Source organism: Apodemus sylvaticus, chromosome 1, assembly GCF_947179515.1.
Source record: "Apodemus sylvaticus chromosome 1, mApoSyl1.1, whole genome shotgun sequence".
Classification (NCBI taxonomy): domain Eukaryota; kingdom Metazoa; phylum Chordata; class Mammalia; order Rodentia; family Muridae; genus Apodemus; species Apodemus sylvaticus.
The window spans coordinates 165,606,052-165,632,365 of NC_067472.1; the positions used below are offsets into that span (position 1 = coordinate 165,606,052).

The following is a 26,314-nucleotide window of genomic DNA, read 5'->3' on the forward strand; positions in this document are numbered from 1 at the left end:
CTATTTAAATATTCTTTACATATTTATAGATACAACAGACAAATAACTTATCAAAAATTACACATTTAAAGAGTACTATTTTTAAAAAGCCAATATAGTATTTGAAAATACTTTATTTTAACCATAATCAGTGACTATTAGGTTTTTTAAAAAGTAACTCATGTTCTTGGGGAAAATATTTCCATATTTTTTAAAAAGATGTTTGCCAGCTTGCTCAGTAACAGGCCATCTTTCTAGGTCTGACAGAGGGTACACTTTTGCTGTGGACTGTATTCCCAGATCCTTTGACTGTGGCAAGCTGAATATCTCACTTTACTTTCAGATTTCAGAGCACCAGCATAAACAAAACCAAGTCAGAGTGCATTTCCAGGTGCTTTTGTCATACAGAGCGAAGGACTTTCTCTTTGGCTGGGTGGAAAACCATGGTGTATTGGGATGTCCAATCTATGATGCAGGGCTTCACTAAGCCAAAGCAGCCACACTGAAAGAAATCTGCCAGGTTCTGTGTGAATCCAAGGCTGTAAAGAAAAGAAGACAGGACAGCTCAGCATCTCTTGTGCTGATCCTGACAACTGTTCACCCAAATCATAAGCATTCACTGAGTATCTGCAAAACCACACTCTGAAAGGACCTTTGGAAGGTAAGAGGTGAGCAGTCCAAAGCCTTAAAGCTGAAACCTAGTTCCATCTATGGACCCAAATTGCTATTTTTAGACCCCCTGACAGCAAGTCAACAACTGCAATATATGTTTCTTCATCACCTGTCTTCACTACCAGTCACTGCCATTACTAGCTGTACTCCTTCTATTCTCACTGGAATTTATCTGAGAGTTCACATAGGCTAGAGCTGTAACCAGGAAGGTGGCTGTTTCCTAAGCTTCTGAATGATGTCCCTGTCCCAGTTCCTTCCAGTTTACCTGACACACTGGAGACTGTCTTGTCCTATAGAACCCTTAATACATCCACACCCTCTTACTTTCCAAATTCAACCTTTTCAAGATACCTCTCTGCTCAGGATCCTATCCAACCTCTTCATTTTTGTATTCCAGACTATACTCAATGACACCCTTAGAAATTACTTCCCCAAACCCAGCTCTGCAAACTTTTCACTCCTATGTCAGCTGTCTTTTCATGATTGTGAACTGTGAGACTTGAACACACTCACTCACCATTATCTCTGGCTGATTCTCAAGATCTAGCCAATGTTCACAATCTTTTAGAGCCTCCATTACTGTAACTATCTTGGCATCACTTTTTCTCCATCAAAATTCCTGAAACAGTTCTATCTTACTCCAGCACAGGGAATACTTAACTCTAATGCACACACCTATGTCCTATCTTTTACCCTAAAGCCAATCTATATGCACAAAACTGTGTATGCACCTCTGGACCATCTGCTGTTAGAATGGCTTTACATGAGCATCATGCTGCTGCCTGTAAAGGATTAACCTAACCAGAGAACGTCTTTCCAGGAAGAGGGCTGCAGGTGTGGAACTGAGTGACAGTGGGGAGACATGCTGGCAATCACAGGGTCAAGCTCAAGAAATGTTACTGACTGAGCTGACAAGGGGGCAAAGGAGTAGGATCATGATTTGGACAGGAATTTGGAGGTTAGCCTCAAAGTGACTCTAAGGTCTTTAGTTCCTTCATCTCGTGTTCTTATCCTTAGCAAATAAGATTCAGCTCTCACCTGTGCTGCTCCATGGAGGCTTCTCTAGGCCTCAGCCTGCCCTCCCTCCCTTCTCTATCAGACCCTGCCTGATACAAATCTCTTCTATCTCTATCACGAGACTTCTGCATCTTAAAAATGTTGGGATTAGAGGCATGCATGCCTACCTCTGACCTGATTCTAGACTTCAATAAAGTAAATATTCATTCTTCTAGCTAAACCACCAAGACACAGACTTCTGACTGCCAGTTTGAAGTGACCATCATCAACTTTACCCTACTCTCCAGTCCTGGTCATAGTCACCTCTTCTCTCTTCCATAAATCCATGCTGTAATCTCAAACCAGTCTCTGATTCCTTTGTCTAACAGCCAAACACTAAGAGCAGGCTTTGAAACAAACTGCGCATGAGATCCGCAGTGAGTGCTCAAATCTCGAGGGCTCTGGGTGACCTCTGCCATATGCCCAACCTCCAAGACACTGATGTAGGTGGCAGGAAGATAAGCTTCAAAATCTGTTCTTTCACATCACAAGGCCAGAGTTCCTACAAAGCACTCTAATGTTCAAATTGGGAACAGGTTTTACAGAGCCCAAGTTCTGAGGAGACATATTCCAAATCCAAAAATGTAGCATTCCCCTGACCCAGGTGGGCACATTACAAAGAGAAAGAAAAGAATCGCTGGCGCTAGAAGGCCATGCTGAAGCACACTACCTGATGCTTTCTGGGAGAGAACACTGAGGGTGGCTTGTCAGACACATGCTTAACTATCTCACACTGACTCCTTGCCAGCAACACACAACCTTGTGATCACTTGGTTCAACTGGAGAATCCTCATCTTGGCAAAACTTCAAAGTAACTTATACTTGCACTGAGTCCAGTAGACCGAATTCCTGACCCTGTACACCTAACGTTGAGGCTTCCAAGAAAAGATGGGCTCAGTTCCATGAGATAGGTTATAAAAAGGAACTGGGTCGGGAAATCGCAGCTGGGAACTCTCCAAAGACTTGGTGACCAGATCAGAATTCACTTACTTGTATGGTGTTTTCCTGAGGGACAATGTCTGTTTCATGTGCCTGCTTTGCTTTAAGAGGCTGAATCTCTCATGGGAGGTTAGGCCCAGAAATGCAATCTGAAAAAAGATGGAATTTTAAGAATTACAATGTAGAATTAAGAATTATAATATCATGGCTCTACTATTCTTAAAAGTGCATTATAAGATGGTTGTAACCGGTTAGTATTCTATAAAGACAACACCCTCAGACCCTCAGCAAAAGATCACATTGAGGACCAAGAGTCACAACCTTACCCTGTATTTCGCCATGTAAATATAATGGCTAGACTTATTGTCTGGATTTTATTAACACTCAAGAAAGCACTGCACATTGACTCAGAATTATAAAATACCTTTTCATTAATTTTAGTCATGTCTTATGACCATATTTAGATTTCAACACAGGAACACACATTTGTTAAACAACCGAAACAGGGCAAGGTAGCATCAGTGCAATTATCACAGTTTTGAATTCTGAGCTTTTCTTTAAAAAGGTTAATACACCAAAGTGAAGAACATCCAAAGTCATAAATTTGAAGAGTAAGGACTATGGTGATTAAGAAACTTTGAAATCATTATAGACCATAGTAGTTCACAGGGTTAGCTAATCTAAACCTTGAAAAACTCCAAGTATCAATTTCCAATCTGTATAATGGAGTTATTAGCCACCCTCAACATACTATGTTAAGGGTCAAAGATAAATATGTAAGATGCATGCTGAGGATCAGAGGCGATGAGAATGCTCCAGGGCTGCGGAGCTAAGGGACAGGCAGGTCAGTGTGAGGACACAGATTCTGCCCCCAACCAGCAGCCTGCCTGTTCAGTTTGCTATAATGCAGATAAAAGTATCTTAAATCAGAATATTCAGGAAATCAAAGTTTTCAAAGAACCAGACTGTTCCTTAAATAAACAATTGTGCAATTCTTGTTTGTGAAAATTACCTGAAACCTTTAGTCCATTTTTCTTCCTCAGTACAGACAAATATATCAATCTTTCTTTAAATATTAATGGTATCTATCACCTGTTTGTTTTGAAGTCAGGTTTTGCTATGCAGGCCAAACTGGTCTTGAATTTATCATGCTTAACCTCTTGAGAGCTTGCATTTCTGGTGCTGAGACTCCATGCACACCTTAGCTATTGAGGATGTCTGAATATATATAGCTCCTTATCACTGGGCCTCTGGCTAGAAGCAAGATCTTGGTTAGACGCTACTTCCTCATCCATAAAATAGAGCTACTACTATGGTTTGTTCCCTATCTCGTGTGCTTGATGTGTAAATGTCTTGGAAAGTGTGCTTATAAATGATAGTATTAACTATGAGCACTTCCTGATGACACTGACTCTCACTCACTACCTGAGCAGCTAATGCCAGGAGGACAGGGAGGGCGCTCATGTTCGTCAGGGTTAATTCCTTTCCCCAGCATTTTCCTGACTTCCTTCTCTTGTCCTCTTAGGTTTATCATTATTTCCCCCATACAAGTGGGATCTGCTCTGTTTTTGCTGAATAATATTCTAAACCTCGGTATTAATAACTGATTAAAAATGATCACTGTTGCCCATTCCACACAGGCAGACCATAGTAATGGGACACAGGACAGGGAAGGAAGCTCTGCAGAAAACAGGTTGTTATTGCCCGTGTTTGAACCTTTTCAACTCATGTTCACTCATGAACCTCAGACAGGTCCACTGGTTAGTGACCTGTCTTTTGTCTTCTCTCTTGCATCTACCTAAGTGTTATATAAGGTAACAGAATCAGAAGAATTGAAGGCAATAACTGCTTTTCATGTGCATAATACTTTACAGTTTATATCATGTTTTCACACACTATATAGCTTAAACATAAGGTGACAAGAATCCTGAATGGGACTGTTAGAAGAAGCAAGTGTCCACTTGCTGGGTGACTCTGAGCAACTCAATTCCCTTTTCTGTACCATAAAATTAAAAGGCTAGATCAGACCATTCCTGAGTGGGTACAGCCTCAGCAACTTATTATTCTAACCTTTTAGCTGCTGGTGAGAATAGATGGACATTATTATCCTCATCTTACAGACAAGGAAACTGACCATGAAGAGTGGGAGATGGCACGCTAGACTACAGAAGGAGCCCTGGAGGTGGAACTGGACGCTGGTCTTCAGATCTTAAAGCCAAATCTTTCTACCCAACTATTAGTCACTGAAAATGTCATTCAAAGCCACATGAGAAATACCTGAAAGAGTTGATTTATTAATAAAAATGTTGACCATGAGAAATGGAAAGCTGCTAGCATGAAGATATACAAAACCCAGGGAGAACAGGCCACTATCTGATTGAGATAGGTCCATAGTCCATCTTCCTTGAACGTTGTGGCACAATGATTTGACCAGTCTGTAAATCCACACAGGGAAAAAGAAAGCATTATTAACAATGGCAAAAAATTAGTTATCCTCCAAGAAGATAAAATTATACAGTTCTATTTAGGGAACAATAATAGCATAGATCTAAATTCAACTTTAGGGGTGGGGAGAAAGTTCAGGGTAGAAAGTATCCTTAGCATTCATGTGCTCCTGGTCCAAGACCTAACTAAGCACAAAAATAAAACAAAAGCAGAAATCCAACTCAGAAGTTTACTTTCTAAATGCCAGCTCAGCTACTGGCAATGAGAGCGGGCCTGAGTGATCGTGAGGCTTTGATGGTACTCCACCAGCAGTCGACATGAAAAGGAATACAAATAAAACGGGCCCAGAAAATTACATTGGCCAGTCCAATGGTTGGTTGCAAGCATCTGCCTCTGTATTTGTAAGGTTGGCAGAGCCTCCCCGGGGAAGTCATATCAGGTTCCTCTCAGCAAGCATTTCTTGGTATTCATGATAGTGTTGGGGTTTGGTGTCTGTATATGGGATGATGATCCCCAGGTGGGACAGTCTCTGGATGGCCTTTGCTTCAGTCTCTGCTCTACACTTTATCTACTTATTTGCTCCTATGAGTATTTTGTTGCCCTTTTCAGAAGTACCGCCAAAGCACCCATACTTTGGTCTTCCTTCTTCTTGAACTTCATGTGGTCTGTGAATTACATCTTGGGTATTCAGAGCTTTTGGGCTAATATCCACTTATTAGTGAGTATATACCATGTGTGTTCTTTTGTGATTAGATTACCTCACTCAGGATGATATTTTATAGTTCATCGCGGGGTCCCCAGTGCAGGAGTTAGAGAAAGGACTGAAGGAGCTGAAGGGGTTTGCAACCTCATAGGAAGAACAATAATATCAACCAACCAGATCCCTCAGAGCTCCCAGGGACTAAGCCATCAACCAAGGGGTACACATGGCTCTAGCTGCATATGTAGCAGAGGATTGCCTTGTCAGGTATCAATGGGAGGAGAGGTCTTTGGTCCTGTGAAGGCTTGATGGATGCCCCAGTGTAAGGGATTTGAGGCTGGGGAGGTGAGAGGGAGGGTGGGTATAGAACACCCTCATAGACGCAGGGGGAGGGAGGATGGGATAGGGGCTATTCGAGAGGGAGGAACTGGGAAAGGGGATAACATTTGAAATGTAAATAAAAAATATATCCAATAAAAAAGAAAAAAATACACTGGCCAGGAATTTTTAAGGGCTTGACACAACTGCAAATGATGACATCTAAGCTATCTTCTTTAAGGAACGTTATGGATTAAACGAAGGATTGAATATAAACACTGAATGTTCAGATGAACAGGGACTGCTGTGGGCACAATACATAATATACAATCCAAACACATTCAGGACACAACCTGTGATGGAGAGCAGCCAGGTTTGGGGTACCTCTGATACCAGCCATAATCCTCTTAGAAAGAAAGGACAGGATAAAGGGCCTCACAAGGTAGATTTGTCTAGCACAAGGATAGAGAGCAAGATTCAAATACTAACTGCCCATTTTCTCCTCCTCCTCAAAGTCTACATGCCAACTAAAAGAGTGACCCATGAACTGAGAGCAGCTGCAAGGAGAAAACAGGTAAGAAGCAGTAGAAACAAGGAAACAGATCTTCAAGGTCATGGGCTCATGGGCACTGCAACAGTACATAAAGGGTAGATGCCTCTGAAGTGAGAATCTGCAGATTTGTACTCTGATGATTCTCCGACAATCTGTAAGCAGTTTCAGACATTCCACCAAAGCAGCATGTGCATCTCCTGGGACAGGAGGAAAATGAGTCCAAGACTGTCCATTTTAGCTTTGAATATCTATTTCTCCTTTTCTGAATTCAAACCATCTTTTATGAATACATGCCTAAAGCACCCTAAGAACCGAGTAACAATCAGTGCAGCACATTAAAGCAAATGATATATTTTAGAGCTTCTCATTAGTGTAGCAAAGGAAGAGGCATCCTATGCACCTGATGGGAGAAAGAAAAAGCAAGAATTTCCACAGCAGGTGGAAGAAACAGCTGTTGAATGGGAAGAATAGCTAGCTTCTTTTAGCTTATGGCTTTCTTCTGCTTCCTCCTGGGATGATTATTATTATTATTATTATTATTATTGATAACAGCACCATCAATAGTGACTTCACACTTAGTATCAAAGCTATGGCTGCAAGTCTACAGTATCTTATGCAAGGTAACAATAACAATTTAATCTATGCTAATGCAGCCTTCCCAGGTAGCCAATGGCTCATGACAGGGAACTCCCCCAACCCCTTGCTGAAAAGAGATTCTTTTCCTCACATAATATATCCTTATTATGTTTCCCCCTTTAATTCTCCTCTATGTCCCTTGCATTCAAATTCACCTCCTTTCATGACAGAGAATTCTTACTGCTCCACACCCATTATTCTCATCTTTAGGGAGCTCTGACACTTACACACTCCTTCCCGATATGATCTAATCCCTTTCTCCCTGTAACTTTTAGGATGCTGACTTTCTAATTCACCATTCTACTCTTAAAAAGGACCTCACAAAAGACGAAGTGGATAGAGGCTATGCTGAGACAGAAACAGCTAAGAGTGAGGGGGTGATATAGCACGACTCTAGTGATAACAACATGAATGGTAGACAAAGGAGGAGGGCAGGCAATGAGGCCTTGTTAAGAGAAACAGAGCACAAACTTGTGTTTACTGTCTAGAGAAATGATAAATGACTTAATACCTTCATTAGTGACAAAGCATGCTCAGCTGGGCTACAGAAGTGTAAGTAACTCCTCACAAAATATTGTATGAAAACTGGTCAAAGCCAGAAAAAAAACAAAGAAGGGGAAAAAAAATGTCTGTCATAAAACCACTGTATATTATGGAAAATTGCTTCTATCCTTGTCAGCATGGTGTTATGCTGGACCTTGACACCAAATAATGAGGTTATTTTTAGTAATGAGAGACAAGGGAGGTGCGAAGTCTGGCTCCTTTTGTCTTGTCAAGTCCAAGAGACAAGGTGGTTCATGGGCCAACTTAGAAGGTTTCCAAGAACAGGCTTCATGGTCAAGGCTAAGAAGGCAGCTGTCGGAGAAACTGTTAAAATCTTGAATGTTTCTGCTATAAGACAATCAATCTAAGATGGTTAAAAATGCTCAGGACTTCTATGAATTCAGACAAGGACTGAGCTCACTTTTGAGTATATTAGATCTGTCGGAGCCAGCCATGGTTATGTTTCATAAAGCATTCCCTAGAGAACAAACACCCAACCAACACATCAGGAGGAAAAGGGTCTGGCAGCGGCTGAAGCCTGAACTATGACTATATCAGAGTACAAAGCAACCCAGTCCACAGAGATACTAGCAACCTCCAAATAAGAAAACAAACAAAATAGACTCTGTAGCTGTGACTGCTTGTATAAAGGGAAGTGGGAGTTAGGGAACATTGTACAACGAGCTGTCTTAGTGCTGGTGACTGGCTTGTTTCTTAAGGTTGTTGATGCCAATTGCGATGACCCGAGTTTGGCCCCTGAAGCTTACATGTGGAAGGAGAGAACTGAGTCCTGCGAGTTATCTCCCTCCTAGCCCACCCCCACCCCACAAACAAACAGTAGATAGAAGACAACAACCCCCTGTTCCCCCACCCAAATCCCTACATTTAAACAAGGAAGAGACAGCATGAGAGGACAAGAGTGCTAAGGTTTGGGAGGTGGAAGCAAAAAGAAACACTGTGTTTCTGAGGACTTCAGCTCACAGCAATAAGCTAGGACACTAGGCCACAAGCAGAGGGGAAAACAGATGTGGAATGATCAGGAGTCAAGTCCATGACTAAGTATCCTCTGTCTTCACAATACATAAACAAATAGTTAGACCTCAAGTTCTAAATACTTAGATAAATAAATGCCAGCACTACGGGATTCTTCCCTTAGGAATCTACTTCAGGGTGTAAAGAGTGTAGTTACACAATTCTTAAGAGTTCACCAATATCCTTCAGGCTTCAGCTAAACCCTGTACTTCACCAGCCACCTCAGAACAGCCCTGCAGAATACCTAGGCACTTTTATTAAATGCTACTGAAGGTTGACTTCTGTTCCTGGACTGCAGAACAAGTGAGCCAATAATTTCTTTTCAATTGCTCCACTGTGGCAGCTTCCCCCTCGTTTCTTGGTTTTGATTCTTCTCTAATGGCCTACACTCTCAGAGCTTTGCTCTTTAATTCACTGTGACCACTATCCATCCCCATTACCTGCCCCCTTTTTTCCTCTCTTCTTTATTCCCTAAAGTGTTTTGTACTCCAGCAGCTGTTTCTCTTCACAGGAGGGTAAGCCTGTACTCAACATAATCAATTTCTGTTTTAACCACTCAGATTTATCCAGGTATTCTTTCTAAGTACTGCAGAGTTACCTCTTATTATACTTCTTGCAGTTTCCTAGTGTGAAGAGCCTTAAAGGCCTCCATTTCATTCTTTCACTAGATAGAGGTATGGTTCACACACTGGCCAGAGTGTGACAAACAAGGACTCACAAGGACAAGAACTGGATATGGGTGTGTGAGCTTATAAGAAACATTTATACTTACAGACGAAAGATCCATATATGATCCAGTCACATACCATGGAAAGGGAAAGCAAGAAGAAGATGTAATGATGATGGTTGCCAAAACCTGAGCCAGAAAGAAAACATTTGATATTTTATTCTCCTAATGACTCCCTAGACAATACTACTTTTCTGTGAAAAAATTTCCAAGTAAACAGAAACAAGGCTTGCTTTGCTTACTAAATGAGACAGCTCTGATAAGAGTCCGATGTCCATGTTAACTAATATTCCCTACTAGCCTAGAAAAAGGCAGTTTGCATAGAGCAAAGTTAATTAGGCAAAACCAGTTTTGGACTGGCCTACACTGCTAGTGGGAAGTAGCAGGCCAAATCACATCTGGTCTCTTTCCCATGGAATGCATTTAAGGACATCAAAGCCTAACTTGAAAGGGAACAGAAACAGCAAATGTGAGGAGCAGCAAGTACACATCATCCTTGGTGGACACTAGAAACAGCAGAGGAAACCACAGCCTACAAAAAGGCTGTACAAGGAAGGGGTGATGGGTAACCAAACCCCTTTCTATAATATGTTAAATGCTTGGTGGTAAATGTGGGAGCATTTTGCTGCTAACAACATAAATGGCCTTCAGTTACCACCACATCGATCTCACTTTCCTTAGAAGCAGGAATATTCAGTACTATCAATACACACTGCAACAAGTATCCCTTGTTTATGGTTACTAGCTGTGTTACTGTGGCAAAGTCATTGGTTTTCTCTGATCCCACAGTCTCAATTGTAATAGCAAGAAGAGATAAGACCCCTCTCACTTCTTAGGCCTGTGGCAACCAAACAGGACTATAGAGATGGAAACACTGTCAAACATAATTTGATAAACACACAGTAGTTGGCCCTTTATGACGGTTTCCCTATTGTCATTCAATTTAACCAGCAGAGTATCAGTCATTTCACCTTTATGACAGAATGGGGCCCAGGAAGATCGGGACCCCATTCCCAGAAGAAAAGAGGAATCTGCCTGATCTATAGCCTCAGGTTCCTCAGGGGGACAAAAGCAAATCCTTAGTGAATACAATCACAGATTAACATCTCCCATCTGAGCACTGAGTGAGGCAGGTGGAAAAGGTAAGAAAGTTAAGTCACAACCTAAGCAAAGAGTGTGACACTTGGCGTGGAGAACTAATATGACGAAGATGATCTCAATTATTTATATCCTTTGCTCTGAAATGCAGACAGTAATAACAACCTCACAGGTGTGTCCCTATGATCAAATCAGATACCACATATTAAAATACTTCATAATCTCCAAAATACTACCTGATATGACTTCTGTCATTAGCAATCTATTAGTTACTTCCCAAGTCTTTACTATAAAGATTCTTGAAGAGCTACAAAGTGGAGACCTTGGATGGCTTTTCATTTCTTTCTGCATCACATTCATAACTATACATGTGCTTAATTTCACCACAGAGGTTAAGTAAAACATTAAGTCTCTCACCTATGCAGCGTCCAGTCCAAAAGCAGTGCTGATCAAAGCGAGCCACACAAGAGTTGCACACATGACAATGGAGTGATCTTAAAGGCTTCCTTATCTGAGGACAGTTAAGAGAGGCCTAAGTAAAAATGGTCTTGGGCAGCAACAGATCATAGTAAAACTTTAATCTTACATCATAGAAGACCGGCACAAATAATTCTAAATAGATGATTCAGTCACTCAGAAGCTCTAGAAGGCCTTACTAGTATTTATTTCTGTACATGACAGGAATGAGCCTGCATTGGGATCTGAATTCAGTCTTTTCATATTGGCTAAGGAAAACACAGGCAGTGCCACATTCAGCATGGGCAATGGAGTAAGAAAATGGAGATCACAGTTCTACTTCATGTTTTTCTCATCATTTACTCCCTTCAAAGCCTCAACTCATCTGCCAAATAAGAGGTTTCAATATGTAGTTTTGAGATGATAAGGTGCTTCTGACTAGCAGTTAATTTTAACATGCACTTCTTGTCAGGAAAAGCAAATGAAAAGCACTATGGATAAGTTACAGAGATTAGCCATAGAGAGCGCCATATAATATAAATATTATTTCATAGAATATAAATATTCTTTTATATGCTCATAGTGGAAAACTGGTCTGACAGAAATATGAAATTAGAACCAGGTAAAAAGGAAAGTGCATGCACATGTCATGAGGATCGAATAAATGCTTACATAACTAATGCTACTAAGAATTTGCCTTTATTATGGAAAAGAAAGTATTAACAAAAGAGACTCACAAGACACGATGTGCAAAACGTTCTGAAGTCCAGAGAACCAGTCTCTGCAAGGGTAACAATATTCTGAAAGACAAATATGTACCTGGCCTTAGGGTACATTTAACCGGGCAGTGTCATCCATGTGCCACTCACACAGCTCTGATGCCCCCTCCAGCTTTAGAAGGAGCCAGAATAACAATGGGGAATACACCCAATCTAGTCACCCTCTTTTTGAAATAATATAACTTTTCAAGGTGTTCTTCTAGGCAGTGGCCAAGAAATCTGACTGCAAAAAATTATTCTTCTATCCCCCTTACCACCTTCTTACAAATGGCATGTACCTCCCACTTACAGCTTGCTGGGACAAGGAAAGAAACACACACACACACACACACACACACACACACACACACACACACACACACCACTTATCAAAAAAGGAACTAAATTCATGGTTAAGCACCCAAACTGAGGCTGCAAGCACAGGTCCGGGCCTTTAGGACAGGCCTTATGTGTGGAAGACAACTTCTAGATCCCAGGAACAGCTGCAAAGAGGCCATGTGTCTGGCAACTTCACACCTGAGAAAGCAAAGGGGGTACCTCCTCAGCTATTAGGGAGCAGGAGCCCGCTAAGGCACATTCTTATCACTCGGGCATGCAGGCAGCAGCCAAGACTAGAACTGTAATGAAGAGGGAGGTCCGATAACAAAACTCAAGTCTAATACAGTTTAATGAGGGATCACTGTTTACAGAAAACAGGTGTTTCTAAAACATCTTGAATACAAATGAAAATGTATAACTGAGAAATGTATAATCAAAATGAGAAATCTCATTCTGATGATCTAATCGGCCCACACTATAGATGTAGCTGTGCCAAAGGCCAGCATGGCTGTATCTCTCAGAAAAACACAAGAAGACTCACCACTTTCCTTTCTTCCTCTGAAGCCTTAGTGAAGCCTGGATCAGTTGCCCAAGTCTTGTAGAAAAAATAGAGAAAGGCCATGATGCTGAAAATAAAAGCAAAATAGAAAGGGCTGCCTGCTGCATGTTGAAGCCACGTTAAGGAACACAGCTGACTTCTACTGAGAAAAGCATCGTGTGCAAAGCAAGCAAATGTTACCACTGTCCCTGTGAACCTCTCTCCTTTATCTACCTGACTTCCCTATGTTCACACACCACCCCAAGTATCCCTCTCTCATGTTCTAATCCTACAGAAGTCTGATCCTGGTTATTCAGTAACTAAAGCTTCTTCATTATTGAAGCCCATTTTAAATACTAATGAAAGCCAGCAACCATCCTGAGGACTGAAAAACATCCAAGCCTTCCAAATATAACTTCTCAAGGTATAACCGCAACTTTCCTCAGACCATCCAGAAAAATATTCTCTGCTTTTTCACAAGACAATTCAAAGAAATGCATTTGGGTCTGAGATTTCAATGTACTTTCCCTACATGTAGAGAAATGCCTACATGAGTTTCTTACTAGAGTTTTAGTAGCCTGCCCTTGTAACTGTTCTGAATTAAAACTTGTCCTCCTGATGGCCAGATGGTGATGAAAATGGATGGGAATCTGTAATTGACAGGGCTGAGGAGGTAGGAGGCATCTCCAGGGAGAGACATAGACCTGGGATATGGGAGCCACCCAAGAATCAATGGGGGTGCCCATAGCACTGGGAATATGGGAACTGAAAAGGTCACCTCCTGTAGCCAGGCAGGAACCCCAAAGGAGCAATAGGGAAACTAACCCACCCACAAAACTTTTGACCCAAAATTTATCCTATCTACAAGAAATGCAGGGATAGGGGTGGGGTGTAGGGATGGAGCAGAAACAGAGGGAATGGCCAAGCAAAAACTGACCTAACTTTATACCCATCCCATGGTCAATCACCAATCCCTGATACTATTAATGACACTCTGTTATGTTTGCATTTGAAAGATAGAGCATTAAGTATCATGACATATTTTTTTCACTTCCAGTAAATCTATACCAATACCTGGGATATAATATAAATATTGCATCTGTTTTTGTGTTGGATAAGAAAGCAAGTAAAATTTCTATGGACAGATCCATAGCATACATTTTGTGATGCAAAAAGCTCATGTGACTGATGATGCCAGGGACTGACCCTCTGGAACCACTGAAGCACGAACCTGAAGACCATTCTTTTCTGTGTTTGTTTTCAGGCAATGAGTAAAGTGAGGTGGGGGTAAAGCTGGGGGAAATTGAGACCATACCATTATGGACATGTCTGCATTTCTGAACCTTTTCTATTAAGACAGCAAATTTTTCTGACTTTTTCCTCACAGGTACCAAACTTGTACCAGGGTGTGAAACACTGGCAGTCCACCTTCTGTTTTCTCTCTAAGTAGGATTTAGATATAATGTCTGTTATGCTTGCAGAAAGGAGTCTAGCAAGGCTGTCAGCTCAGTAGCTGACTTAAGACAGATGCAGAAACCCATAGCCAAACAGTGGATGGAGCTTGGGGACTTTTATGGATGAATAGGAGGAAGGATTATGGCCTCTAATAGGAGGAAGGATTACTGCTTTGATGTGCCTGGGTAGGAGGATACCCATGCAGGGAGAAGGGGAGGAGGGATGGAGGGATGGAGGGAAAGAATGTGGGTGGGGTGACTGGGAGGGGGGAAGTGAGTGGGATATAAAGTAAAAGAAAATACTAATAAAGAAGGAAGATCAACCTGGACCCTTGGAGCTCTCAGAGAGTGAATCACCAAGCAAAGAACACACACAAGTTGGACCTAGGCCTCCCCCAATACATGTAGCAGATATGCAGCTTGGTCTTCATGTGGGCCCAGAGCAACTGGAGTGGGGTTGGGCATGGGGCTATCCCAAAAGTGGTCACCTGTATGTGGGATATGGGTTTTTAGCTGGGCTTCCTTGTCTAGCCTCAGTGGGAGAGGATGTGCCTAGCCTCACAGAGACTTGATGTGCCAGGGTTGGGGGATACCTGGGCAGGGGGAAGGGGAGAAGGAATGGAGGGAAAGAATGTGGGAGGGGTGACTGGGAGGAGGGCAGTGAGTGGGATATAAAGTAAATAAGTAAAAGAAAATGCTAATAAATAAAAAAAATGCCCTCCTTGCAAAATGAGTATATATTATATACTATTTGGGAGAGGCTGTTAATGAGTAGGTTAATGCTGAAAAAGATTATAAGGATTAAAAACTGTTTACTTTAAAATGTTTTTAAAGTGGTACTTTTAAAATATCAAGTACCACTTTGCTCCAGAGAAGAAATGAGTGTGTAGTAGTAAGTCAATGAGACAGTAGTAAGCCTGACTTTCCCCAATGTAAATATCACTGGCCTGACACAGTTAAGTATTGCCTGACAAGGTACTACCAAGCTACCTTCTATTAACCTCAGAACAGAAACCTCAGAGGCCATAAAACAGATGTTCACCTCTTACTACTCCAAGTTGGAAACTGAACTTTGAGCTGAATGTCAACACCTGGAAGGCTAAGGCAGGAGGTTTATGAGTTGAAGCCAACTTGGGGTACAGATGGAGTTCTAGGCTAGCGTGAGCTACTTGTAAATACTATCTCAAAGATTAAACAAATATAAAGTGAAACTAAACAGCAAAAAAGTGGAGAGGAAGAGAAATAGGGAAGAACAAAAGGATGGACAGGAAGGATGGGACAGAAGGCAGGCAGTAAGTTCAACTTCAGATCTCACTCCACACCTACTGCACTACACTGGATTCAAGGAGCTCTCCCCAAACTTCTACAATGAAGTTTGAGAAACACTGACCTAACCCAGAAACTAGCACAAACACAGCTGGTTTAGACAGGCAGAATGAATCCTGCTGGCTTACTGTGCTAGCTAGTTTTAGATCAACTTGAGACAATTTCCCTCATTTGGGTAGAGGGAACCTCAAATGAGAAAATACTCCCACCAGACTGCTGCAGTGTATTTTCTTGACTGATGATTGATGCTGCAGGGCCCTGCCCTCTGTGGTGCTAGCCAGAGCTAGGTGGTCCTGGTGCTGTAAGAAAACAGGCTAAGCAAGGCAATAAACAGCACTGCCCCATGGCCTCTAGATCAGCTCCTGCCTCTAGGTCTACCCTGACTTCCCTGGAAGACGGACAACAAACGAAAAGCTGAAACATAATGTTTCCTCCCCAAGCTACTTTTGGTCACAATGTTTTATCACAGCAATAGAAACCCGGACTAAGACACTTAGTTTAGTACAACTAATACATAAATGAGACTAGTTTTAAGAAAGAGATAGAGACCAGATAAGTTGTATGAAACTGAATTGTAACAAATCTTATTTTGAATGAAGAGGAATACTTCTAAATGAGATATAAGAAAAGACTTTCTGTTAAAAAATTAGATCTAATCATCCTCCACTATGTCCCAATAACTTATACAGTACTCTTAAAATTCATTTGGTTCAGTCACAGAGCTTTCCTGCACAGTAACCTGACTCAACTTGGTATCTCCACTAATTAAGACAACTCTTAGAAACATCACTAGATTCCCTGTCCCAAATAAAAGGCTCTGTACCTCCTCACTCATCACATGAAAGGCAAACAGACTGCTTGTTTCCATGGTAATTATAAATACTTCCTACTGCCTCTTACTTCCAAAGCCAGATGTTCAAGTCCTAACTGCCTTCAAGACTCACCTTTGCTCTCTCTCTTGCTTGTCTTTTCAGATTTGTAGAAAGACTTCATCCTTTCCTGAACCCAGGGATGCTCTCTATGGCACTTAGACTTCAAAGTAAAAGTGTCTGTAGATGTGCTGGCTTCCCTGTAGGCTGGGAAGTAGGCTCTACTGCAGATGCTGGACTAATGCCTGCTCTTCTAGAACTTGTCTGACTGGCTTCATTCGTTGGATTCTGTAGTTGACACTACTGCTCTCCTTTAGATCTACCCTACATAAGCTTATTCCTCCATATGAATGGCTCTAGAGTGACAGTGACTCTCCAAATGACCCTTTCCTAGCATCTGAACCTGGGCAGCAGTGCTCTCGTTAGGACAGCAGCAATACTGTTCCCTACTAAGCAGTTTTCCAGTCATGCTCCTTTGCTTGTGTTATCGACCATTTTCTCCAAAAGAACAGAATTCTAGAGAGCAACACACTTTGGGTACATACTGACCAGTTGAGAGGATAGTGACAGGCTGTTGTCCTCTGCATGGACATATAAGTTCTTGTATTAAATCAGAGTAGGACAGCTTTCTTGAAAGCTTAGTCACAAGCCACACCAAAACCTTCATTTCAATTCTCTCTTCCCTCTTTTCCTCCTTTTTGGTATCAGACCTAGGGGTTTATGCTGCACCTGAACTCACTGGGTAGCTCAGGTTAGCCTCAAGCTTTTTATTGTCCTACCTCATCTCCCAAGTGCTGGAATTATAGGCATGACCTAAAAACTAAGTCATATCTAAGTCAAAACTAAGCTAACTCTGAAATCATATAGGGCTTTATACCTACTTATCTAGCACTTAGACTTAAGTATAGCCAGGATCATAAAGGAAGCACTCAGGGGCTCATCACTTCTTACCAAGTCTTAACTGTAGCTTGAGTCATTACTAAGGTCCTCTTTTCTTTCATCCAGTCTGTCTCATAAAATCCAAATACATTACTTACTGCACACATAAAAAGAAAATGATCACTGAGTTGTCCCTAAAACATAAAGTATTATTTATAAATACCAACTGTGCAATGAGGACTGTGTACAGCTCTTTATACATCATAGCACAATAATCCTTGCAGCTTCCCAAAGAGTTTGGTACTACTGTCCTCAACTGAAAAACAGACATGGTGAAGTTAAGTAACTTTCCCAATGGCACATTAACAAAAAGAAAAGGTCATCTTTGTTAGTGATTATCCCTGCCTATCTTGTGGGAAACTTGGGTTCAAATCCCTGACAGGGAGGAAAGCCAGCCTTTACACTGGATGCAGTAGTGCATGCCTGTAATTTTAACACTCAGGAGATGTATCTCAGTGAGTTTTAGGCCATCCTGGCCAATACAGTAAGTTCTCGGGTAGCCAGCACTACAAAGTGAGATCCTATCTGAAACAAAGTAAGAAAAAGGTCATGAGACTCAGAACTATGCTGCCTGATGGGAAGGATAATATGCTTCCACGGTGCTTTTGACCCTCTTCCCATAAGAGATCACAGGTTATGGGACAGAAGCCCTGGGCCAATCCTAATTGGTAGTCTGAGAAAAGCAAGTCTAAATATTTAGGCTATGTCTTTACAAGCAAAACAGCAGCTAATCCACGGGTTGGTTCCAGCAGCATGTAACACGCAGCCTGGAAAACACTAGCCTTGAGTGAGGTGTGCCACCTACTGGCTCGCACGCCTTTAGTCTAGCATTTGCGTTCCTCCTGACACTTAAGATTCTATCTAGCTATGAAAATCAATTCTCCTAACATAATACACCTTTACAAGTACCAAGCAGTTCCTAGTTTGCAAACAAGTGAGAATTTCTGCAAATGAGGTTAATAAACTATGATAGGATTTTATGTCTTGTTAAGTTTTGATTCTGTAAAGTCAATAATCTGATGTGTAAAATCTAGAAGTTGTTTATACTTAAAAAAATTCATCAAAACTTATAATTTCAAAAATTGTTCGTAACATAAAAGTATCAACCATCCCTTTTCAATACAATGTCCACTGTCCTAGCCTCTATGAATACTGGGTTACCAGTAAATGATCTGGTAGGAACTGTGCTAGCCTTAAGTGGAGATAAGGATGCTAGTGTTATTTAAAACCGTCACCAAATCAGTAATTATGGGACAAAGGTTAGAGGTATTTTTTTTAAGCCCAGTGATACCTATGTTACTTATACTTTCATTTAGAGTAACGAAAACAATCTATATTAGAAACAAAGCTTAGAAATAGTAAAACAGTATTAAAGCAAAAACATGGCACAAGGGCTGTAGATGTCTGCACTCTGAAAACTCACATGCCATCTTATTTGTCCCTATGGGAAAGATCCTTAAGTTCCCCTCATGCATTTCCTCGATAAACACCCGCTTTTTTTCAGAAATACCATTATTAGAAAGAGACTCAGAACACAGAAAATAAGGCAGTAAGCTAAAAAGCACATTTCTTCCCGCCCTTCCACCCTTCTTCCTGTCATATAAGCAAAGCGGTATTTCAATGGCTTCAAAGCAAGGACAAAGAAGGAAGTCTGGAAAGAGATAGAGACTGGACATGTGTATGCTATTACAAATGGATAATATTTTGTTTTGTTTTGGGTTTTGGAGATGGGATTTCTCAATGTAACCACTCCTGACTATCCTGGACTCGCTTTGGAGCCCAGGCTGGCTTAGAACTCAGAGATCTGCCTGCTTCTGTCTCCTGAGTGCTGGGATTAAAGGTATGTGCCACCATGCCCAGCTGGCATTAGTGATTTTTGAAAGTAAAACAAGATATGCATTTCATCTAAGCTTAAAGGATATCAGGAAAGAATAAGATGAACCAAGTCATAAATATCCAAAAAATGGAACTTAGTAGAAAGACTGATGGTAAGTACACAAGGTTCTTATAGCCAACCAAAAACCTGGAAAGAAAAGGGTAAAGTATGTTAGTGAAGTAAGGCACTGGTATGATTCATGTTCATTTAGTTCTAATTCCCCCAAAACAATGACAGTTACACCAGCAGCAACTTTCTTCCCTGTCAGTTTATTCTTGCACAAGAAAACTGTATAATAACCTTCCAAAATTACACATTCCAGTTCCTCTAAGCTACTCATAACTACTTCATTCATAGAAACAATACATTTCAGTGAACAGTATTTCTATTGTGATATATATATATATATATGCTTTCATATAATTTTTAAATATACCAAAATATAAAAATGTAAATACATGGAAATTCACCTTCATGGTAAGAAAGTTTTTTGGTAAGAGGGTAGCTCTATGTTTATGAACTAGCCAGTATTCAGAACCTTAGCACTGACTCTGAGCTGGTGTCAGAAGCAGTCACAACATGAAAATACACAACAGCTAGAAGGACAGTGGTCACCTCAGCAGTAACAACCTCACTCCTACAGCAGGCCGCCTGATGATCTGTATAATTTGTTCAAAAGATCAGTACTATAGTTTCAAAAGTAAAACATAGAAATGCCTTCCATATCAAAATCAATATAGTCACCTTATAAACAAATATAGTTCACCCAGATACATCTTACAATTTCCATCAGAAATGGCAAGTGGTGGATTTGAAAAAAGAGAGTGGAGAGGAAGCAAGGGCTGGCAACTGGTGCCTATAACAGGGCATTTAAAATGTTTAGTTCAAAGAAAACATGCTATGAGGGCCATCGTCATAATTATGAGAACAGCATATCTAAGAAGAACCAAGGACCTTAACCTGGCACCAGGTGCGCGCTGCAATAGGAAAAAATGGTTTTGCTGGCTGCAAGCCCCAGGTCTGAACTAGGATTTTACAGGAAAGAGTGCATCTGGTCTAACTAAATGGCTCAATTTCCAACCCTACAATAGCTCGTTATTTGTGACAGGCGTCACACAGTATGGATCAAGCAACAATCCCTGTGGCTGAGTAACAACAGAAGTGTGCAGCTGCTTACCTCCATAAAATTGAAACTCTAGAAGAACACAAGAAAAATAAGGCAGGGGACCAACCTGCCACATGCACCAGGCTTATACTTGAAATGTATTCACATGCCAATCACAGCAATTAAAGATCTCATGCAGTTCTCAAATCAAAGTTATTTCTATAGTTATTTTTTAATAATTTGGATTTAAATAAAAACATACAAATAACTAAATAAATGGTCCTGTTATGGGTGAGTTTAAATTACTAGCTAGCCCTTAGTATGTTTCAAAAACCCAGAAAAACCTAATGTCAGGTTCCTGCTATTTAGCTTAAAATGTATTTAAAAATCCAGGGGAAATTAAGAATTTTAAGTCATGTTTCTTAATCAGTTGTAGGTACTTTGCTATTTTTTTTTAGAAATTTGAACTTTTATTCCCCATTTAAATTCTGTTTGTCTGTACCTAACTCTCCTGGTCTTTGGGTGATTAAGTAAAGATGTCTCTATTACTGTTTTTCTTTCTTTCTTCTTCTTCTTTCTTTTTTTAAATGACAAAAAATAGTACATGCTTATTCCAGAAAGTACATCAGAAGGACTCTGGGATACCCACTCACAGGCGCAGACCTCAGGGTGCACGTCCTTTTGGATCTTCCCTAAGGATCATTTTGTTACATTGTGTTTCTGTGAATGAAAATGTTCGGGAGCAGGGACAAGGCCTACTTTAATAGGCTTTATATATCAGGAAGCAGCTAGTTAGACAGTAAAATGGATGATGTAGCAGACTTGCATCAGGATGTCTGAACCCTGGCCTGGGTGGGTCCTCCAGTTACAAAATGGCCCGGTGTCAAACACTTGAGGCCGGGCCACCAGCAAAGCTCAGGTGGGATCAAGGTTGTGTTCCAGAAACAGAAAGAAGGTGGAGTGCAATGTGGGAATGGAGAGGGGAGATGAGGCAGTAGGGAGGGAATGTGGTTTTAATTCTGAGCATAACAAGAAGCCTTAAGGAGACTTTAATAAGAATATGATGCAGAAATGGATCTGCCTGAGTGCTATGTGGGTACATAGAGCGGTGAAGGCAGGAGACCAGCTAGGAGGCTTGGCAGGGTAAATGTTGGGAGCGAAGGCAAGAGGAGAACCAAGGATGCAAGGGACTCAAGGATGATGCTCATGTGAGGAGCTGACATCTTATCAATAGGACAGGGAAGGGACTGCGATATGACAGGATCGACTATAAGTACAGATCACGTACCAGATACTGTTCTAAGCATTTATATGCATTAGCCATGAATTACTGCAATTATCCTCACTTGCAGATGAAACTGAGGCATAGAGAGAAATAGCAGTTTGTCTGAGATCAGACTGGTATGTGTTACGGCTAAACCTAGATCCAGGCCACACGATCCATCAGTATAATCATGCATATTTCTCTGTATGTTAGCTTTAAAGAAAACTACAATGTGTTTATTGTTTCATTACCTCCCCTCATTATAATCAGACTGCTTTACCTAAAAACAGTCAAGTAGAAAAATAACTAGTGTAAAATGAATTTAGAGATAAAAGGGAAAAAATTGCAAAAAAAAATGGGTAAATGTTTCAAGACATAAAATGGTTACAGAACTCTCTCCATCGCTGACAATTGACTGATAAAAATGTGTGGCCCACATTATTTACTTTCTATCAATTGTCAGTTCAACCACACTGCTGGGTTGAACAATTTGATTTTAGCCCAAAGCTCTGCCACCAGAGCTGAACCCTTTCTTCCTACCATCCTGAGGATGCTGACACATAGTTCAGTAATATTTATGCTTAACATCAATTTGAGACTCCAGCTGATAGAGAACAGAAGTAGGTAGTCACATTGGGAATGCAATAACCAGCATTGAAAATACTAATATACACACCTTGGAAACAAAGATGTCAGGAAAAACAATGCTGCCAGAAGACATCCTTTTAAAAGCCAAGAATCTGAATTGAAGTTCAGGATGTATCCAACAGCCCACAGGGTGACCATAGAGAGTATCAGCAGCAGGAAAAGCTATTGAGAAATTAAGAGTTTTAGAATTTTATGACTGCACTCATAACAATGATTAATTCAGTATAAGAACTACTTTGTAAGTACAGTACAACTAGTACAGTTAGTTAATGAAACTAACTTTTTTTTAAATTGCTATCAAATTTAAAAAATGATTTATACAATAGAGACAATCTTACAAATTTTGCTTAATGATATTTTGCATTGTTTTTTCCCTCAAAAATGGCATCTTAAAAAGGAAAGTGGCGGCTGGGCGGTGGTGGCGCACTCCTGTAATCCCAGTACTCTGGGAGGCAGAGGCAGGTGGACTTCTGAGTCCGAGGCCAGTCTGGTCTACAGAGTTCCAGGACAGCCAGGGCTATACAGAGAAACCCTGTCTCGAAAAAACTAAAGCCAAAAAACCAAAAAAAAGAAAAGTGGTAATAAAAATTAAAAGTATTTCCTTTTAGTTAGTATTCTACATCACCAAGAAAGCAACTGAAGAGACTATCAAAATCAATACAATCCAGACTAAACTGAAGGGCTATAGTAACTGTACCTGAGCCCTAGCTAAGTACAGTTTGACCCCTTGCTAAGAATGCCAGAGAGATAGTTCTGAAAGGCTGAGTATGGTGTGGAGCATGTGGAACTGTGAATGACTATGGACACCCAGGGCAGATCAGGAGGCAATCTGCACAATGGGCCTAGCTTTTGGCAAGTCTTGAGAGAAATCTGCAAATAGGTGGGAAAGCAGTAAATGAGGAACTTCTTCAAGACTATGAAGGCAGAAAGGAGCAGGAACCCAGAAAACATAGTCAAAGTTAGGAACGAAGCCTAATACAACTAAGAAAGACTGATCTGAAAGCCAGGCTAAAAACCTGGGAAAGGTTTCAGAGAAGCAGGAAACAAAGGAGGGGTCTTGGTACTCAGGGGGGGCAAAGACTAAAATAGTTTTTTAGAATGCTAATGCTTCAGCTTACTTTGACAATGTTAAAGGAACGAAACTGGGAGCCAACAGGCCATGGGTAGTGGTACTAGGCTCCACATTCAAGCCTTTCGGTACCTTCTTTTGAGGAAGGACTGTAAAGTTACGAGAATAAACTTATCCCACCTCAAGTTGCTTTCGGTTATGGTGGTTTTTTTTTTTTTAAAGATTTATTTATTATTATATGTAAGTACACTGTAGCTGTCTTTAGACATACCAGAAAAGGGCATCAGATCTTATTATAGATGGTTATGAGCCACCACATGGTTGCTGGGCTTTGAACTCAGGACCTTCGGAAGAGCAGTCAGTGCTCTTAACCACTGTGCTATCTCTCCAGTCCCAGTTTCAGTGTTTTATTACAGCAACAGAGACCCTAACTAAGACAGCAGGTGGCTGTCAGGATTTAGCTTTTACTCCAGAAGAATGGGAAGATACCTGGGAATCTGAGGTAAATATGACTTACATTTTCAAGGACTCATCTGCTGTACTAACATGGCATTGGAAGCGTGTGTGTGTGTGTGTGTGTGTGTGTGTGTGTGTGTGTGTGTCAAATTCTATCTATAAATGAAAGGTAGGACCAACCAGAACCACACCACTGTGAATATGGGGTAGACAGAGTGGACATTTGGAGTGTTCCTCCTGAGTTGTGAGATGAGTAAAGGTGGGAAGGAAGAAAACAGGAACTCTGGTTCTATGAGCTATCTACAGATGCCTACCGGACAACTCCTGAAGTGCTCGCTATACTGCAATGTCTATCAGATACCGAGTTGAATATGTGATTGAGTTTAGCAATCTAGATGGTCTATGCTGAAGATAGAAATCTGGGCGATGTCAAGATGCAGATGCTTCTTAGTGAACTAATAGGTAGAAAAGAAGGACTAGGACAGAATCATGGCATACCGAATTTGAAGAAGTTGGGGGAGTCTGACTTTACCCCAAGTGACAGTTAAGCACAGCATTCATAGCAGCTTTCTATGTAAAAATCTTGTAAGTGCTAATTAGTATTATTCTGAAAGTATAACTATTAATGTTACTTGAAAAGACACTATTGTATTTGAGAAAAAAACATTAATCAACCAAGTATCCATTTTATCAATGTAAATTATATTCACACAATTATGGTTTAGTTTTCTTAGCCATTTATGAAAGCTGAAGTTCCTAAATTTTTCTTTTTTTCTCTTTTCTTCTCTTTTTTTCTTTTCAACTGTTTAGCTCACTTTAAGTTTGGAACACAATAGAGAGGAATTACTAAGATTTTAAAAAAATGTGATCTTTCAATAGGAAAATAAATCTACATGAAGACTAATGTGGCATTTGTGAAGTGATGAGGTCAGGGACTAGAGACATACTGATAATAAGTAGGACCATGACAGACAGACAGGAAGAGCTAAGGAGAGGAGGAGGCTCAGTCACAGGCAGGCAGAACAGAAGGCCAGTTTTTTTTCTTTTTTTCTTTTTAATTGAATATAATCTTCATTTACATTTCAAATGCTAAAACCTTTTCCAGTTTTCCCCCTCCCTGAAAACCCTCAACCCCTCTTCCCATCCCCTTCCTCCAAGTATATGCCCCTCCACCCAACCCACTCCCCCATTTCCCTTTGTTGGGGCATCTATTGAACAGAAAGCCAGTTTTGATACTTCACATTGCAAATGTCTACTACACACTTAACTGTGCTCAAGTAGATGCTCCTCTAACAATCAAACCTATATTGCACTTCAGTCTATTCCTTAATTAGCAAATATCCACCAGGTAATACACAGTTCAGCGGCATCTACCTGAGAATTAATGTTGAACAACCAGTGAAATGCCCTATTTCTTACTTTGGCCTGTGCAAAGCATAGAAAAATGCTATTAGCAAAAGTTTAATCTTCAGTCTCCTCTGCTGCCTTAAAGACGAAGGCTAACAATTCCTATCATACACAATACCTCGCATTTTTGCAGCCATCGCCAAAGCCGAAACTTTTTGTTGGCTCTCATCTTCGCCTCTGTTCTTAGCATGTGAGTAATGAGCTGGTTTTTACTTTGTAGAGCCATATCAAGAGGTGTTTCTCCCTAAAAAAAAAATTATAAAATTATATTTATATTTTAAAATATATTACAGGTATTAAAACCTTTTTTCACCAGAATCATAGACTCAGCACCTTTATTCTAAGAGTAGTTATTATTGTTAATGTTTATCTCATGGTACTAAAACCCAAATGAATAGGTAGCTACCAGTACTTTAAATACACATCTTTTACTTGAAGATATAATGAACTAAAGAAGAGAATACCAGGTCATACCTTAGCATTTCGGATGTCTAGGCTAGAACCAGCTTCCAAAAGCTTATCAACTGCACTGACATTTCCTGCTGCAACTGCCCAGTGAAGTGGAGTGTTCTGATGTGTTTTATCAACAGCACTGAGAGAGGGATTAAACTTTAAAAGAAATCCAGTTGGTTCGGGCCTGTCTCAAAACAGTAGCAATATCACAAGGCATCAGTAAGGATGAAGATACAAGAAGAAATTGTTGAGAGAAATTTTAAGATTAGTGTATCGTTAACCAGCAAGCACTCTGAAGAACTAAGGGATCTCTTTAGAGTTCTAGTTTAGTTAACAGGAAAGATCAAAAAACCAAGAAAGATAGCCCTTAAAAAATGGCAGCTAACTGTATCCAAGACACAATTTAGATAGTAATACAGGGGATGAGAAAAATGTTCTTCATGTTGGTGTTTTATTTAGTGATTAATCTTTTTAAACTGTCTATTTAACCTTAGCCCATATGAAGTGTTGTACAATTAAGCACTAAGCATATCTCTCACTGAAGCAGATATGCATCTGACCGCAGCCTCTAATACTCTCGTTATGTACCAGCTCTATCAGTGTCTTCAGAGCAGTTAGCAACAGCAGAGCACCTCAGATTCACTGCTGCTAGAAAAGTG

The 26,314-nt window shown here is 40.6% G+C and overlaps 1 protein-coding gene across 2 annotated transcripts in view; it reads right to left on the bottom strand.

The window, feature by feature from the left end:
• Positions 1-95: 95 nt before the first annotated feature.
• Zdhhc13 (zinc finger DHHC-type palmitoyltransferase 13) overlaps positions 96-26,314 on the bottom strand; it is a 42,134-nt gene continuing 15,915 nt past the window's right edge. For both annotated transcript variants that reach the window (XM_052162071.1, XM_052162081.1), the window contains 11 exons: positions 25,677-25,839; positions 25,321-25,446; positions 22,299-22,432; positions 19,298-19,400; positions 12,793-12,915; positions 11,892-11,954; positions 11,116-11,209; positions 9,646-9,729; positions 4,924-5,081; positions 2,698-2,795; positions 96-518 (listed from right to left, as the gene is read on the bottom strand). In XM_052162071.1, coding sequence (XP_052018031.1) covers positions 380-518; positions 2,698-2,795; positions 4,924-5,081; positions 9,646-9,729; positions 11,116-11,209; positions 11,892-11,954; positions 12,793-12,915; positions 19,298-19,400; positions 22,299-22,432; positions 25,321-25,446; positions 25,677-25,839 — 1,285 coding nt within the window. In that variant the 3' untranslated portion in view covers positions 96-379. The remainder of the gene's footprint in view (positions 519-2,697; positions 2,796-4,923; positions 5,082-9,645; positions 9,730-11,115; positions 11,210-11,891; positions 11,955-12,792; positions 12,916-19,297; positions 19,401-22,298; positions 22,433-25,320; positions 25,447-25,676; positions 25,840-26,314) is intronic.